Genomic DNA, 18,788 nt, shown 5'->3' on the forward strand with positions numbered 1-18,788 from the left:
TCTGTAGATAGTGCCACACACTTCCTTTAGATAATGCCACAGTGCCCACTGTAGATAATGCAACATCCCCTGTAGATAGTGCCACACAGCCTCCTGTAGATAGTGCCATACGCAACCCCTTGTAGATAGTGCCATACTCACCCGCTTGTAGATAGTGCCATACACATCCCATTGTAGATAGTACCACACGCACACCCCTATAGATAGCGCTACACCCCCCCCCTCCCTGTAGATAGCATCATTGGGGCCTACTCTAAGAGCGGAATCCCCAGCCAGAGCGATGCCGATGCTCTGGCGGGGATTCCTTTCCTGGAGGAGCCACTGGTGTCACTGTCTATATATAGACAGGGACGTCATGGTCTTCCTCTAGGAGTGGAATACCCAGCTAGAGAATCGGCAAAGCTCTGGCGCGGAATTCTGCTCCAGGAGGAGTGAGTGGCAGGGCAGGGATCGGACACTTTTCTGCTCTGCCATAGTATTCAATGGTATCTGCATCCTGAGGACACAGATACAATTGAATATGAAAGTTGCCATGACACGTCCAGGGCAGTAATTTGCCAGGAATGTCTGTAAATTCGGGAGAGTCCCAGCAAATTGGGACTGTTGGCAATTATGCTTTATAGCGGTCAGCACCGTCTCCAAATCCTCTTCTTACTTTCACACCTGTTTGGAGTTAAATGATAAAATTCTGTCTGCTTACAGCCGCCACTAGGGGAGCTCATTGCATACATATTTCTGTAGCTTCTAGTGAACTGAATGGGAGCTGCATAAATACATATGCATTCAGCTCCTTCTAGTGGTGGATGTGAAAAAAAAATACTAGAAAGATTCAGAAGTGAAGGGGCTTTTTTTTTTTTAATCCCGTCCAATTGCGGCGTGTATTACACCATACCCACCGGCGCTTGCCAGGTGCTTGGTGATGTAAGGCTTGTATGCAGCTGCTCATCCATCTCTTAAAACTCCCGGGGGGGGGGGGGAGTTTTTGTGCTGATGTTAATGCCAGAGGAGGTTTGGAGCGGAGTTAACAGAGCATTGCCGACTTTTATGCACTATGCGCCTCAGCACTAGGGCGACCCCGGTCTGTAACTTTACGTGGTCTCCACTTTGTGGCTGAGTTGCTGTGGTTCCTAAACGCTTCCACTTTACAATAATATCACTCACAGTTGATGGTGGAATATCTAGGAGGAAAGAAATTTCAGGAACTGACTTGTGGCAAAGGTAGTGTCCTATTACAGGACCACGCTGGAATTCAGTGAGCCCTTTAGAAGGACCCATTCTTTCACAAATGTCTGTAAATGCAACCGCACGGCTAGTGCTGGATTTTATACACCTGTGGCAATGGGACTGAATGAAACACCTGAATTCAATGATTAAGTGGTGTGTCCCAATACTTTTATCCATAAAGTGTATGATAGTTTACAGGTGCATGTGCTAAGAGAAGTGCTGCGTACTTTAACCTCTTCCCGACATTTGTCGTAAGTATATGACATGGAAAGCCAGTGCTTCCCGCAAAATGTCGTATACTTACGCCAAATGTTTGGCACCGGCTCAGAAGTTGAGGCGGTGCCATCATCGCAGGATCTCAGCTGTATCTTACAGCTGACATCCGGCTGTAATGGCGGGGACCGAAATTAGCTTCGATCCCCGCCATTAACCCCTTTAATGCAGCGTTCAAACGTGATCGCTACATTTAAGCCGTTTGCAGCTCATCGGAACCCCAGCAATGAAATTGCCGGGGTTCCGATGGCTGCAATGGCAACCAGAGGCCTAATACTGGCCTCCCGGTCTGCCTAGCATGGAAGCCGGTCAAGATCCGGCCGGCGGTGGAGCCTGATCAGCTTCCATAGCCGCCGGCAAGATGGCGCCGGCTCAGGAGCTGATCCGGCGTCATCAGCGGTGGAAGTTAGCTGTATGTTACAGCTGACATCCACCTGTAACGGCAGGAACCGGAGCTAGCTCCGATCCCTGCCATTAACTCCTTCGATGCAGCAATCGAAAGCGATTGCTGCATCGTAGCGGTTACTAGCAGATCGCCAGCCTGACAGGCAATCAGGACTGGCGACTGCTGCTATGGCAACAGGAGACACAATGGCCTCCTGCTATGCCATTACGGAAGCCGATTAGGCCCCGCCGAGAGGCGAAGCCTAATCGGCTTGCTGTCAGTGAATAACTGACAGATCTAATACATTGCACGACGTAGGTCGTGCAATGTATTAGAAAAAAAAACATCAGACAGTTGGAACTTCAAGTCCCCTAATGGGACTTGAAAAAAAGTGTAAAAAAAAAGTGAAAAAAAAAAAAGTTTGAAAACAATAAAAGTTTCAAGTAATAAAAACCCTTGTAAAAAACTATACCAGAGTTTCTGTTTTTTGGTCACTTTGCCCTACAAATATTGGAATAAAAAGTGATCAAGAAGTCACACGTATCCAAAAATGGTACCTATAAAAACTATAGCTTGTCTCGCAAAAAACAAGCCCTCATACAGCTCCGTCGACAAAAAAATGTAAAAGTTATGGCTCTCACAACTTGGCGACAGAAAAAATACATTCTTTTTACAAAAGTAATTTTATTGTGCAAAAGTTATAAAACATAAAAAAGTCCTATAAATTAGGTATCGCTGGAATCGTACTGACCCGCAGAGTAAAGGTAACATGTAGTTTATAATACATGGTGAACGCTGTATAAAAAAAACTAAATAAAACTATGCCAGAATTGCAGTTTTTTGTTTACCTGGCCTCCCAAAAAATAGGATAAAAGGTGATCAAAAAGTCGCATGTACCCAAAAATGGTACCAATAATAACTACAGCTCGTCCCGCAAAAAAAAGCCCTCATACCGCTACGTCTATCAAAAAATAAAATTAGTTAAGGCTCCAATAAGTCACGAAATAAAAAATATGTAGTCGTGCCCGAGGGGAACATTTCTTCTGTTTCAAGAGGCGATTTATCAAGGACCTAAAATTAGGGAACTAGGAAGAGGAGGGCCCAAACATATCTGCTGGAAGGGTGCCCGTATTATACTAGGACAACACTTTCCCAGCAAAATTCCCCAAACTGCAAAGGTGCGGAGTGTGGACCAAAAGGGGCATAAGAACGGACGCCATATATCAGTGCGACACCGGCCTGTGCAGAAAGGATTGTGTCACAGAGTAACAAATATCTACGGATCATTTTATTGTTTTTTTACCCCATTATTATGCCACCTGACTATGCCCCTGATGTACTCCGCCCAGCTTACATATGCTCTACATTATAAACGGAAACACCAGTAAGACTCCAAACAAAACTACTACCAAGCAAAATCCGCTCTCCAAAACGCAAATGGCGCTCCCTCCGCTCTGAACCCTACAATGTGTCCAAACAGCCGGTTATTACCACATGTGGGGTATTGTTTTACTCGGGAGAAATTGCTTTGCAAATTTTGTGGTGCTTTTTCTCCTTCACTCCTTGTGGAAATGAGAAAAAATTTGTTAAACCTACATTTTCTTTGAAAAAATGTAGATTTTTATTTTCACGGCCTACTTCCAATAATTTCTGCAAAACAACTGTGGCGTCAAAACGCTCATTATACCCCTAGATAATTTCCTCAATGGGTGTAGTTTCCAAAATGGGGTCACTTGTGGGGGGTTTCCACTGTTTTGTCCCCTCAGGGGCTTTGTAAATGTGACATGGCCTCCGCAAACCATTCCTGCTAAATGTGAACTCCAAAAGCCACATAGCCCTCTTTCCCTTCTAAGCCCTGCCGTGTGTCCAAAGAGCCGTTTATTACCACATGTGGGGTATTGTTTTACTCGGGAGAAATTGCTTTACAAATTTTACTGTGCTTTTTCTCCTTCAGTCCTTGTGGGAATGAGAATAAATTTGCTAAACCTACTTTTTCTTTGAAAAAATTTAGATTTTAATTTTCACGGCCTACTTCCAATAATTTCTGTAAAAAACCTGTGTGGTCAAAATGCTCACTATACCCCTAGATAATTTCCTTGAGGTGTGTAGTTTCCCAAATGGGGTCACTTTTGGGGGATTTTCACTGTTTTGGCACGGCAAGAGCCCTTCAAACCTGACATGGTGCCTAAAATATATTTTCATAAAAATAAGGCCTCAAAATCCACTAGGTGCTCCTTTGCTCCTGAGGCCGGTGCTTCAGTCCAGTAGCACGCTACGGCCACATGTGGGATATTTCCAAAAACTGCAGAACCTGGGCAATAAATATTGAGTTGCATTTCTCTGGTAAAACCTTCTGTGTTATAAAGAAAATTGTATTAAAAATGTATTTCTGCAAAAAAATATGAAATTTGTAAATTTCACCATTACTTTGCTTTAAATCCTGTGAAATGTCTAAAGGGTTAATACATTTTCTAAATGCTGTTTTGAATACTTTGAGGGGTGAAGTTTTTAAAATGGGTGACTTTTTGGGGATTTCTAATATATAAGGCCCTCAAAACCACTTCATAAGTGAACTGGCCCCTGTAAAAATCGCCTTTTGAAATTTTCTTGAAAATGTGAGAAATTGCTGCTAAAGTTCAAAGCCGTGTAACGTCCTAGAAAAATAAAAGGATGTTCAAAAAACGATGCCAATCTAAAGTAGACATATGGGAGATCTTAATTAGCAACAATTTTGTGTGTTATAACTGCCTGTTTTACAGATACATTTAAATTGAGAAAAATGGTAATTTTTGCAATTTTTCGCTAAATTTTGGTGTTTTTCACAATTAAATATTGAATATATCAAGTAAATTTTGTGAGTAACTTAAAGTCCAATGTGTCACGAGAAAACAATCTCAGAATCGCTTGGATAGGTGAAAGCATTCCGAAATTATTACCACATAAAGTAAAACATGTCAGATTTGAAAAATGAGGCTCTGTCAGGAAGGTCAAAAGTGGCCAAAGAGGGAAGGCAGCAACATGTTCTTCGAGGCTGTTGTATGAATGTACGTATAAAAACACATCAGTGCTGCCATAGTCCCTAAGATCTCAGTAAAGGGTCGGAGTTTTATATGATTGTATATTCAACAGTTTTAGCACTTTTTGGCCCGTTTTTAAAAAAAACTTGATTTGGCCGTATATTATCCACCATGTTATGACTGCAACACCCAGAGGACTCCCCACAGTTCCACTAAACCAAACTTAGTACACCATGGGGATCAAAATTCAGTTCAGTGGAACCATGGAGAGTCCTGGAACTGATGCTAATATGTGGCGATATTACGGCCATGTGAAACCCGCCTTAATGCAAGTTAAATAAACGTATTGAAACCAAAGAACCACTTTAAATGACACTCACCTAAAAACGTGACACGCAGTTGGAGCAGAGACACACACAGGAAGACCGTGGCTTCAGCTGCATTTACTTTGTTTCCTGCACATAGAGAGACGAGTTCACTGCTGATCATTTACAACGCTGGAAGCCCAGCCGACATATCATTATGGTTACCTCTCGTTTCTGGCTGTCTGTTACTTTGTTTATTATTGGCGTCTTTGCCCAAGGTATGTAGAGGGGACATAGCATTTTTATTTAATTTGAAGATAATGGGAAGATGCATTACAGGAAAAATACATCAATGATCGTTTGTGATGACGTATTTTCATTTCTTTCATGTAAATACCCATAGACAATGTGAAAGACGAAAACATAATGGTGGGTAAGTAACCTCTTGTTACGTGTTGTGTTCCTTGAAGTCATACTGGACATTAAATTTACTTTACATGCAATGATCATATAGGGGGAATCTTTTTTTTTTTTACTTTTTCGTCGGCGACCTGCAGTAAACCTTAATCTAACTCATGGCAAAATCTTATATCTGAGGGGTGTTAACCCCTTAAGGACCAGGTCTATTTCGGCCTTAAGGACCAAGCATTCTTTTTCGGTTTTTCTTCCTCCCCGTCTTCCAAGAGTCATAACTTTTTTTATTTTTATGTTGAAATAGCCACATGAGGGCTTGTTTTTTGCGGGACGAGTTGTATTTTTCAAATTGCATCCATTTTTGGGTGTATATATTGTATTGCTTATCTTTTATTCATTTTTTTAGGGAAGGAATTGAAAAAAACCCCAGCTATTCCAGCATAGTTTTACGTGTTTCAAATTTACGCCGTTTACTATGCGGTGTACATAACATGTTAATTTTATTCTATGGGTCAGTATGATTGCAGCGATACCAAATATGTATAGGTGTTTTTTATGTTTTGCTACTTTTGCACCATTAAAACACTTTTCAACAAAAATTATTTGTTTTTGCATCGCCGCTTTCCAAGAGCCGTAATTTTTTATTTTGTATGTCAATGTCACCATATGAGGACTTGTTTTTTGCGGGACGAGATGTCGTTTTCATTGGTATCATTTTGGGGTACATGGGACTTATTGATTAACTTTTATTTAATTTTTTGTTGGTGGGAATGGGGAAAAAAAAGTATTTTTGCCGTTGTTTTTTTGTACCGCGTTCACCCGGCAGCTTCATTAATGAGAACTTTATTACTCGGGTCGTTATGATCATGGCGATACCATATATATATATGTATGTATGTATGTATGTGTGTGTGTGTGTGTGTGTGTGTGTGTGTGTGTGTGTGTGTGTGTGCGTGCGTGTTTTTGCACTTCTAGTAAATAATGCCACTTTTTATGAGGAAAAAAAGTGGTTTTATTTAAATTTTTACTGTAATCTAATTTTTTAATAAACATTATTTAACTGTTTTATTTATTTATTTATTTTATTAGTCCCACTAGGGGACTTTACCAGTTGATCTTCTGATCACTTATATAATGCTTGGATAAACTTAGTATACTAAAGCATTACTGCATGTCACTGTAAAACTGATAGGCAATATAGTAGGCCATTCCTCTGGCACGGCCTAATAGGCATAAAGCCAGGGCAGGCCTGGGGGCCTTTGTTAGGCCCCCGGCTGCCATGGCAACCCATCGGCGATTGCATTCGCGGGCCGCCGATCGGTGACAGAGGGAGCTCCCTCTGTCAAACAACTTAAATGTCGCGGTCATTTAAGGTGTTAAACAGCCAAGAATGGAGGTTTCACCATTCCTAGCCGTTGCAGCGGGAGCCCAGCTGTCAGTCACAGCTGGGCTCCCGCGGCTATCTTGCGGGCAATGCTTCTGTGCCCGGACGATCTCCTTCTCGTACATGCGCAGCAGAATGCACTAATGGCTGCATTCTGTGCTGTGCATGTACGTGATTCTGCCCCAATGGGTTAATGGAAGAAAGTGTAAATTGTGGCCTATTGTTTGAACACTGCTTCGGCTTAGCTTTTCTAGTTACCGACTATATTTGTTGGATGTTATGTTAAACGTTTGCTGTAAATTCCTTTAATCTGACATTAACATGATCTGAAAGGGGTCGGATTATTAAATATTGCGGATTATAGGATGGTCACGGAAAAGTATGTACATTTAATTGTAACGGTAGAGAATTCAATGGAAATTAAGAAATTAAAAATTAAGACCATGCATAAAATGTGCACCTTCATCTTTTAATCTAGTCTTGTCCGTCTTACCTTTTGGAAACAACAAGAATTGTCCGAATTTCTGGACAATCGGACTATTCTGGATCTTCTGTGCTACAAATGTTTATTCTCACAGAGAAGTTTTGGTGCTGCTATTAACAAAATCCGACCTTTTAGTTGAATCTTTTGTATACTTTTGGGCACACATCTACGTTATGCTCTTTCTAATAGGGGTTATTTTATTTTATATGGCAAGAATAACACAGTCTGTTGCATTATTAATAACGTAAAAAAGCTGTAATCCCATCAGAAATCTGCCGAACCCCATTGTAAGTCAATAGGGTCTGTCAGGATTCATTGGGATTCATTCCAAAACATATCCACCATAGCGCTCATGGCTCGGTTATAGACGGAAGCTAGGATGTTGGTGTGAACAAAGCCTAAGGCACAGTCCACCGGCTGAAGCAGTCCATGGTTAATAGAATATGTCTATTTGGGTTACCAGACTCCAATCCTATTGTTTCCCTTTGGGATAAATGGTGGCGGAGGTTTATGGCTGCCACTTATCATCGCCAAGTCCAATGTGCATCTTACAGGGACTTTAAACCTTTTATTAAAAAAGTTGTATAGTTTTGAAATAGAAACAAAGTACTTGTCTAACATAAGCCTTATTTTTATTTTGCACCATTTTCCAATTCTATTATATATAATATTTCTAGTACAGACTACAGGCGGAAGTGTATTTACAACTATACGTATAAGATGGTAGAACACCCCATTAAACGGGTCATCTCATCAAATTCATTGGTGGCATATTGCTAATATATGGCACCAATGTTTAATCAGCTGGGGGTTCAACCAAGGTGACCCCTGACCATCGCTAGAACAAAGCGCATTGGCCTTCGTCCCCTGTCAGCTACACTTAATTATTTTTTTTATGTCTATTATAATCATATTAGTCAATGGCCATCCATGTGGCTATCTGGGGAAAGGCAAGCAGAGCTGACAGGGGACAAAGTGGCACTGCCATGTCTAGACACATATTCAGATATATATATATAAAAATGTAACAAACATTGTTTCCAAAATATTTTTTTTTTTATCAGACCTGCTTTAGTTGAAGCATGTGAATGCCCATGGCAGAGAAACTGCATTAACGTAACCCAAACGAAATTATTTCTTAAGAACGTCGTGTGAGTGGCCCCATTGAAATACGTGATGGCCGTTGTTTTAACACTCGTCTGACAGCTGCCAGTTTGGTCTTGTTTTTCATTCCATCATGAGGCCTATCTGTCAACATTTTCTTTCTTTCCTCGATAGTTGAAAAAGGTGACAATTTGTACCTTAAATGCTCCAAGGATTGTAAATGGTTTCAGGATGACGTCATAGTGGCTAATGGTACGGACCTGCTTTTGGGTTCTCTTTGGAACGATCCTCGTGGAGTCTACTATCGCGCTAACCCTAAAGATCGTTCAAAAAGGGAATATATTCATGTGTATGTGAGAAGTGAGTATACATTGTCTCTCATCAGTAATGTGGGGACAGCTTGTGTCTGAAGTTTGAAGATATGAACTCTATAGGATTTAGCATGGTGCTTTTATCATCAGATATAAGTTGTAGAGGTGGAGCTGGTGGAGCTTTATTCTTTAACCTACTCTTTGCAGATTGGAACAGCATTGCATTTGGAAGGATGTGCTAAGAGCCCACCAGTATATCACTATTAGAAAATAATCTGTCGAAAAAGCATGTTAATTTACAATGTGAGAAATGTGCAAATGTCTAGTGGATTTTTCCAGCAGATATCCGCAACATGTGAACATACCCTTAAAGGGGTTGTCGTGTCTAGGATTTAAAGAGGGTCCGTCATCTCACCTGAAATGTCTGTTTTAGTGAATATTTGTGTTTCCTATGAAATAACAATTCTGGAACATCTTATCCAAGAACTATGCGTTGTGCCGTTTGTTCCTCAGTTACACCTCCCAGAAATGTTATGAATAAATTGACAACTTACCCATTGGGGGCGTTTCCCTACACAGACTGACATGTGACAGAGCGAGACTGTGTAGGGACACGCCCCTTAGACATGGTAACACCCAGTTGTCAATTAATTTATACATTTAAAGGAGGAATAACAGAGGAAAGGCACAAAGCAGAGTTCTAAAAAAATATGTTCCAGAATTGTTATTTTATGGTTATTCAAGTATGACAGGTCGTACTTTAAACATTAGGTTCTTAGATCACATTTTGATCAAATTGTTCTTTATGACAACCTTTTGCATAGCGCCCCTCCCCATTTTATACTCCATATCTTACCCCAACTTTCATTATTACAGTTATTAAATGTATAAACTTCTTCTGTTTGTCAGGGTGCATGAACTGCATAGAACTGGAACCGGGAACGATCGCTGGCTTCATTGTGGCTGATGTCATAATGATTGGTCTTATCGCTATGGCTGTATATTTTGTTTCTGATTCAGAGATACGCCGACCAGGACGAGGTTAGATAATGATTCCTTTATTATATATAGGGCACATGGAATCTATTTCACTAGCTGAGCCCTGAGATATATTCTAGAAGTCACGGGACGCTTGTGTTTGCTCTCTGAGCTGCGTGGATGGAGCCTGTATTGCTTATAGGTAGAAAGTGTGTGGGATTATTGTGTATTATGAGAAGCATGGATGAAGATTATATAATGGATGAAGCAAATGATGAATGTATGACAGACATAGAGCAAAGTAGGTGAAACCAACCGATTTTGGCAGGACAGCTGTTAATCTTTTGTTTATTGGGTGCTCTTGACTACCCCTCGATGACTGATATCGGGGGTAAGAAAGATCAAGCATGGATTTCAACATGTCTGATCTTTTTCCGCAGGAAACAAGCCACTGTCAGTAGTGTCTGGCAATGGCTTATTACCCTCCCCCAATTCTCATTGTGTATGGGGGAGTCGGGTGAGATAGTTGTGGGCCGACCGCTATCTAATGTTTATGGCCGGCTTTGGAATAAACAATTCAGCTGTTTTCTCTACATGTAACTGACTGTTTTGTCATGTGACCTGCTGAGTAACAGTAGATGTGATTGGGCAAGGCCCTCAACAAACAAGTTTACAAGCTCCACCCTATAGACTTCTACAAGAAAACCACTCAGACTCATTCACACCTAAGTAAATATAATATGAATATAACATAATATAAAAATAAAAGCTTTTCTCCAAAATGGGATTTTCCATTTCGCTCACCACTGATCTGATAGCGTACATGGTGACTGGGTTGGAATTTTATAACGGATAATGACCAGGTCTGATGTAATAATTTAGTATAATTTTACACTGATTTTTTAGAGCGTTATCGCAGACGGGACTGCTCAAATATAAGGCACTTCACACACGTGTGACACTAAAAGCTAAAAAAACATCCAGCTAAAGATAAAACAATTTAGATGATTGATATGTTTATCCTTGTAGAAATATAATTGAATAACTTTCTTTTTAACCTTTTATAGCGTCTGACAAACAGAATCTGATTGAAAAAGATTCTGAATATCAGGTGAGTGGGAACAAGGACTGTTATACTGTAGCAATAGTACAAAACTACTAGCGGACCCCAAATGAGGGGCATCATCTATGACATAAGCTTCGTTCACATCTATATTTTTGTTTTCCATTGTTCTGCTCACTCTTAGGGGCAGAACACTGAAAAATTGCCAAATCCGTCGTAAGACGGACACCAACAGCACCCAAGAGAACGCATGGACTTTAACAGAGCCTTCGATGCAGATGTGAATGAAGCCCTTATGTTATAAAAATGGATATGGCCTCATTGATAGCCATAATATAACTATGTAAGTCATGTATACTTATGCAACTTTCTAATATACTTAGTGAATCAATTCCATAATGTTTTCAAAAGCTCTGCTTACTTATACTGAATGGAAATATTCTTGTTCATATCCAGAGGTAGAAAAAACCTGTCCTGATTATGTCTAACTGATATCGATGCACAGCTTATTAAGGGGTATTCCGTTTTCTTATTTAATTAACCTCTTAACGACCACAACGTTTTGGACCTAAATGGTCAGACACTTTTTATTCGGTTTTGGCGGTGAGGTTTTGACGGCCTTGACTGCTGGGCTGCTATAATATTTTATGCATCTCCATGACCCATAGGGCTTTTTTTCAAAAACATTTTTTATAGAACTATTTTTGGGGTTTATTTGTTTTTGTTAGGGGTAAATTGTGCAAAATGCAATTTTTTATTTATTTATAGGTCTTAATTTTTTTTCCATTTGCAAATGCACACACAAGAAAAGTATAAGAATGGTTTCCTCATTTTGTTTCCGTCGTTTGATATATAGTATGTATAGTCTCGGGTGACTGTCTCATAATTGTTATTTTTATTTACAGGGGAAAACAACCCCATGTGGTGACATTAGTCCCACACAGAACTGATATGGGTTTGCTAAGACCCAGCAACTCTGCCATGCTGGGGGCACCCAGCAATCACAATAGAGGCAGCGGCCTCCTTGAGACTGTGCAAGAAGCAGTCCCTGACAGCTGGGGACAAGATTGCAGGAGCTTTATACCCACACTATACATTTACATTTGCATCCGGTTATAGCCCAGGACCACACGCCTTGTGGTCCTTAACAGATTAATTAGGTTTTCAGACATTAATATAGGAAAGGGTTCTTTACAGTTAGAGTAGTGGCAGATACAATGACAGCATTCAAAAGAGGGCTAGATGCTTATCTAATGACACATGGCATTGAGGGTTATAAATAATTTAGCAATGAATTATGTATAATTGATGGGAAAGTTTAAACTTGATAGACGTGTGTCATTTGTCAACCTATGTAACTGACGGCTTCGGTCAGAGACACGCAGGATCCGCTGTCACTGAAGCCGTAAGTCCCGCTGACCTGATGGATCCAGTTTCAGTGCAAGATACAGCTTTTATGTATCCAGGATACAAAGCAGCTGTATCTCAAAGTTTTTTTTTTAAATTAAAAACCAATTGCAAAGTTTCACTAAACACTATAGGGCTTTGTTCACATCTGCGTCAGGGCGACGTTCCGTCTGAGCTTTCCGTTGGAACGGAGCCCTGACTGACACAAACGGAAACCAGAGGTTTCCCTTTCCATCACCATTTATTTCAATGGTGACGGATCCGGTGCCAATGGTTTCCCGTTTGTCTTAGTTGTGCAAGGTTTCCGTCATTTTAACTGAATCAATAGCGTAGTCGACTATTGATTCCGTCAAAACTATGGAACCCGACGGAACCCTTACACAACTGAGACAAACGGAAACCATTGGCGGAAGTCTTCAAAGGTTTATATAGCCTTTAATGCTGCCATAAACATGGTTGTTTGTTGGCCGCACATCTTCCTATTTAAATAGGGGATGTGCTGCAGACAATATGCAAACTGTATGGTGACAAACGATCATATTAACGATTCTTCGTCCCCATATAGCCACGATCATTGCTGCATGTAAATGGAGAAAACCAGTGCCGATCCACATGTCTATATCGTCAACGCCTGAAAAAACGGAAGCAGAACGCCTACAAACATCTGCCCACTGATTTTAATTGGAAATACGGAGTTCTGTTCCGACGGGGCGTTTTTTTACATCTCGTTTTCCAAAAACGGCATGTAAAAACACGCCCGCGAAAAAGAAGTGCATGTCACTTCTTGAGCCGTTTTTGGAGCCGTTTTTCATTGACTCTATAGAAAAACAGCTCCAAAAACAGCCGTAAAATACGCCACGAAAATCACGAGTGGCTTAAAAAACTTCTGAAAATCAGGAGCTGTTTTCTCTTGAAAACAGCTCCGTATTTTCAGACGGTTTTGATTTTGTGTGTGCACATGCCCTAAGGGTATGTGCACACGATGAGAGGCTTTTACGGCTGAAATGACAGACTGTTTTCAGGAGAAAACAGCTGCCTCGTTTCAGCCGTAAAAGCTCCTCCTCGCATTATGCGAGGCGTCTGTGACGCTCGTAAATCTTGAGCTGCTCTTCATTGAGTTCAATGAAGAACGGCTCAAATTACGTTGCAAAGAAGTGTCCTGCATATAATGTATATAAGTGTCTTGCACTTCTTTGCCGAGGCAGTCAATTTACACGTCGTCGTTTGACAGCTGTCAAACGACGACACGTAAATTACAGGTCGTCTGCACAATACGTCGGCAAACCTATTCAAATGAATGGGCAGATGTTTGCCGACGTATTGGAGCCCTATTTTCAGGCATAAATCGAGGCATAATACACCTCGTTTACGCCTGAAAATAGGTCGTGTGAACCCAGCCTTAAAATGGATTTCCACAGTGCAGTCATACCGTGTTGTTTTTTTTTGCACAAATCTCCACAAAAATACACAATTTGACCGCACTGTGTGTGTACACCCTAAAAATACTCACATTAATGTAGCTACCTATTCAGTGTTATTTTCCTGCATATAATTGATCATTTTCTTTTCTAACCCTATCCCTCAGATATTGAGACAACGTGATAATGACCAGTACAGCTATCTCGCATCGCGCCCTAAGAGAGGAGGCTTCTGAGAGTGCTGGGCACTAGCCATGTTTGTGTTTTCTTAATATTTCGCAATGTTGCCGCCTTCAATGGCTGTTGTGCTGTCTTAAGTACATTTTTTGAATTATAGCAATGGAAAATATCTGTTGTCGGTTTTTCTGTGCTGATTAAAACGCATGAAAACTACGGAAATCCTGTGGGGTTATTTAGCTGACTGAGGGGGAAGAGTCTTCCACCTGTGATCTACATGTTCAAAGCCAACCTCGAAAGTCTGAGTGAAAAGGAAGTGGAGACAAGAAAGTAACAGAGAGAAAGACGAGTACAACGTAGAGGAGAATGATAAGAATATGACAAAAAAGTAACTGCAATTTGTATAAAGGAATGGACCCTTTATATTAGTATTCGGGTTTTCCAGTCCTATCTATCAGAGGGGCTACATGAAATATGTACTTTGCAGGGATCATTAGGCATACTATAAAAGTGTGATCAATGCAGTTCTGACCAGTGGGGCCTTCATGTGAGCAGTGTTAGCCATCGGATGACCAGTGGGGCCCTCACGTGAGCAGTGTTAGCCATCGGATGACCAGTGGGGCCCTCACGTGAGCAGTGTTAGCCATCGTATGACCAGTGGGGCCCTCACGTGAGCAGTGTTAGCCATCGGATGACCAGTGGGGCCCTCACGTGAGCAGTGTTAGCCATCGGATGACCAGTGGGGCCCTCAAGTGAGCAGTGTTAACCATTGGATGACCAGTGGTGCCCTCACGTGAGCAGTGTTAGCCATCGGATGACCAGTGGGGCCCTCACGTGAGCAGTGTTAGCCATCGGATGACCAGTGGGGCCCTCACGTGAGCAGTGTTAGCCATCGGATGACCAGTGGGGCCCTCACGTGAGCAGTGTTAGCCATCGGATGACCAGTGGGGCCCTCACGTGAGCAGTGTTAGCCATCGGATGACCAGTGGGGCCCTCACGTGAGCAGTGTTAGCCATCGGATGACCAGTGGGGCCCTCAAGTGAGCAGTGTTAGCCATTGGATGACCAGTGGTGCCCTCACGTGAGCAGTGTTAGCCATCGGATGACCAGTGGGGCCCTCACGTGAGCAGTATTAGCCATCGGATGACCAGTGGGGCCCTCATGTGAGCAGTGTTAGCCATCGGATGACCAGTGGGGCCCTCACGTGAGCAGTGTTAGCCATCGGATGACCAGTGGGGCCCTCACGTGAGCAGTGTTAGCCATCGGATGACCAGTGGGGCCCTCACGTGAGCAGTGTTAGCCATCGGATGACCAGTGGGGCCCTCACGTGAGCAGTGTTAGCCATCGGATGACCAGTGGGGCCCTCACGTGAGCAGTGTTAGCCATCGGATGACCAGTGGGGCCCTCACGTGAGCAGTGTTAGCCATCGTATTACCAGTGGGGCCCTCACGTGAGCAGTGTTGGCCTTCAGATGACCAGTGGGTCACTTCAAGGATTTACTATTCCCTAATGTCTTAACATGTGTACCTTTAAACTCCAGCTGGGCAATGACATTTTACCACTACTTCCAATCCAAACCCACATAACAATGCTCCCCCCCCCCCCCCCGTAACAAATCTTAATTTGAGTATTCTAACCCAGCCTCAGGTTTCCATATTGGTTGCAGATATCATACTGGTTGCCCATGGTAGGAAGCAGCAGGCGGCTGGCAGCTGACACCTCCTCCTCTTAATTCTCTAATCACAATGCGCAGTGTATGTTTTGCGTATGGACTTGCATTGCTCCCAGAACATATGCTGAACGAATCCATAAGGCCCCATCGGCCTGCCATATGCCAAAAAGAGCATTCTTGTGGCATATGTCGGTGAGTCGGCATGCTTTTTTTTTTTTAACTGAAGCAGCGTAGTCAACTATGCTATTTAATGAGGCATCCAGTAAAAAACGTATACCGCATGGCAACATTTTTTTTTACAATGATACCCTCTGGCAGCGTATGCCACTGTATAACTATAATGTGACATATGTTGGAGCCTTTTGTCAGAGGTATGCGTCAGGAAATGCTCCCGACAGAAAACTGAAACGCACTGGGAATCGGGCCTAAGGGAGATAGATAACTGTATCTGGTCTTGCCCTTCTGGCTTCTTTGCTTCATCTGCCTTCTGGTTCCTGCTCCTGGCTAGTCCTTACTATGAATCGAGTTGCCCCTTGGCTCTTGTCTGTGATGGCTTATCCTATATCCTTACAGTCCTACATCAGAGCTATGCAGAGCGATGGCTTTTGTCTTCGGCACATCAGGTAATCTGTAATGCCTAGTTAATTTGTCCGCCAAAATCAGATTTAATTTGGTGATATTTAAATGGCAGCATTTCTACTAGTGATCTGTGAGCGACAGTCAGCTACTTGTTCACTACACAATGTACAAAGGATTAATAAAGACTAAACATTAAACTAAAACATGTAAATCCACTGGCCAATCCCCGGCAGAAATCAGAGTTTCAGTTACAGATTTTTTTTACACAGATTTTTACAAAAATTCACGGCACTGCTATAGGCCCCTGTTCACATGGCGGGTCCTGCTGCAAAATCCGCCGCGGAATTATTTCTGCCAGTAGCAGGAAGATTCCTCCTCCCATTGACTTCAATGGGGGTTTTGGACGAAATCCGACCGAAGATCGAGCAGGACGCTTTTTTTTCTCCACTAGCTGAAAAAATTAGCTAGCGGGAAAAAGAAGCATCCGACTCCCATTAAAACAAATGGGAGGCGGAATATTGCGAATTCAATTCTGCCGTGTGAATAGGGATTTACCATTAGCAACATGGTCTAATACTGAGAGTTGTCTGTTCAATTTTAGCTGATCTATTCTTTTTGGTCCAAATGCTGGAGGAAGCAGCTAAAATGGTTTAGAAAGCTCTCCGTGTTAAGCTAAGTTAACATCTGTGTTGTGAATTACGTTTTTTTGTCATGTCATAGGAGCAGAAAAATGGAATTTAAGCTGTGACATATGCGTCACACAACAGACACGAACGGCAACCATTAACTCATAGTGGGTTTCGTCATGGTGTCCGACATTTTGCCAGAAAAAAATGGTACCACATACCGTGCTGTTTTTTCCGTCAAATGTGATGGAATCTGCAACAGAGGCTCCAATGCAGATGTGAACAGAGCAATGGTCAAATTATTATAAACAAGTCCTAAAAGGAGAAGAATAATTGAAAACGTACTTAAAATGTAAAGTCTGAGCGGGAACATCCCAATTACTTTTATGTTTAAATGAAACGCCAGGCAAGTCTTCATAATCACCCACAAATGCAAGTTTTTAAGGTGCTCTGTACATAAGGTTGCCACCTTTTAAACCCAAAATACCGGCCAGGTTTAGGCTGTACATGTGCTGGTTTTGTGGTGTTTTTTATTGCAATTTTGCACAAATCATGGTAATTTTTATTTTATTTTTTACAAAACTGGCACTTCTAAATACACCTTAACACAGGTAAAAAGTGGATGTCATTTTGGGGGATGACTTCACACTAAGTGTAATTGTCCACTTTTGTCTGGGTGCCTCAGACAGACAATGATTCACTGTAACTCGGTATCCTCCTCCGGCCCCGCTCTTGCCTCTCGGGGGCTGTGCAGTCAGGCAGTGTGCGCATATTCGGCAGCTGAACGTGAGGGTCTCTGTCTCTCTACTGCCTTGCCCGTTAAATTCTCCCACCGGCACAGGTCCCACACTTGACCTAGTTCTGACGCTGCTGACAATTCTCAGGCTTGTTGGCCTAGCAAAAGAGTAGTATCCAATCCAAACAGTAAGTAACAACCTTATTATAGAAAATTACTGCCACTTGCTATTGCTGGTGAAAATGTTTTACTTTCAATGGCCTTCCTGTGTTAAAGGGGCGTTCCTAGAATGGACAATTATCAACAACCCACAGAGTGATAATTGCCCAATTGCTGGTATCACCATTTAGATCCCCAATGATTGCGAGAATGGGGATCCCGAACCCCTGTTGCGCCTCACTGCTTGACTGCAGCGCTCCGCTGTTTTCGTCATTCCCGTAGACATTAAATGGAGCAGCAGGCACATACTCAACCACATTCAAGCTACTCCTCACTGCAAGGGTTGCGATAAAGAGGAATGGTGAGTTCCAGACCCTCGCTCTCGTGATTGATAGGAATCCACGTGGTGGGGACCACAGCGGATAGGTAACAATTGTCGATTCTTAGACAACCACTTTAATACCGACTGACCTGGTGGTAACACTGTACATTATAGGTCCTTAACACATAACGCATGGAAAAAAGGGCTATATACTTATTTGAAGATAAATGGCCTAGAGGGTTATAACTATTCTAGCAATAAAAGACGTGCAATTAATTAAGAAAGGTTGTACTTGATGGACCTGTGTCTTTTTTCAACCTATGTAACTATTTAACACCACACAAAATAACAAAATATCTGCATGTTCTTCGGCTATACAAAAGACGTTTCCAAGACGACGCCTCCTTCCTCAGACATCACTTCCTGCTCTGCAGCTATTGGCTAAAGCTTTACATCACAGACTTCCTGCTCCACCCGCCCCCTTCATGGACTCTGCACATCATACTGGTTACACATTTATACTGGACATGCAGTTTTCGTTTCATCCTTATTGTTATTATTGCAAACGCGCAACATATCAATAAGGTCTAATAGGAATCATCCCATAAGAAAAAGACCCTGGAAGCAAGTGATTGGCTATAACATCAACTCCAAATGGGATTGTTTGTTGCTGGACCTTGTGGCCCAATATTGGGCAGCGCTCCGGCGCACCAGAGGATCCTACCATATTCTGATGGCCCAATCTGACCCT

The 18,788-nt window shown here is 42.1% G+C and overlaps 1 protein-coding gene across 1 annotated transcript; it reads left to right on the plus strand.

Annotated features, from left to right (window-relative positions):
• The first annotated feature begins 5,368 nt into the window (after window positions 1-5,368).
• On the plus strand, window positions 5,369-14,146 carry LOC142661520 (T-cell surface glycoprotein CD3 gamma chain-like). The gene is made up of 6 exons (XM_075838929.1): window positions 5,369-5,482; window positions 5,608-5,637; window positions 8,765-8,950; window positions 9,811-9,942; window positions 10,947-10,990; window positions 13,935-14,146. The coding sequence occupies exons 1-6, from the start codon at window positions 5,422-5,424 to the stop codon at window positions 14,001-14,003; spliced, it is 522 nt and encodes a 173-aa protein (XP_075695044.1). The 5' UTR covers window positions 5,369-5,421; the 3' UTR covers window positions 14,004-14,146.
• The last annotated feature ends 4,642 nt before the right edge of the window (window positions 14,147-18,788 follow it).

This window comes from Rhinoderma darwinii, chromosome 10 (genome assembly GCF_050947455.1).
Source record: "Rhinoderma darwinii isolate aRhiDar2 chromosome 10, aRhiDar2.hap1, whole genome shotgun sequence".
Taxonomy (NCBI): Eukaryota; Metazoa; Chordata; class Amphibia; order Anura; family Rhinodermatidae; genus Rhinoderma; species Rhinoderma darwinii.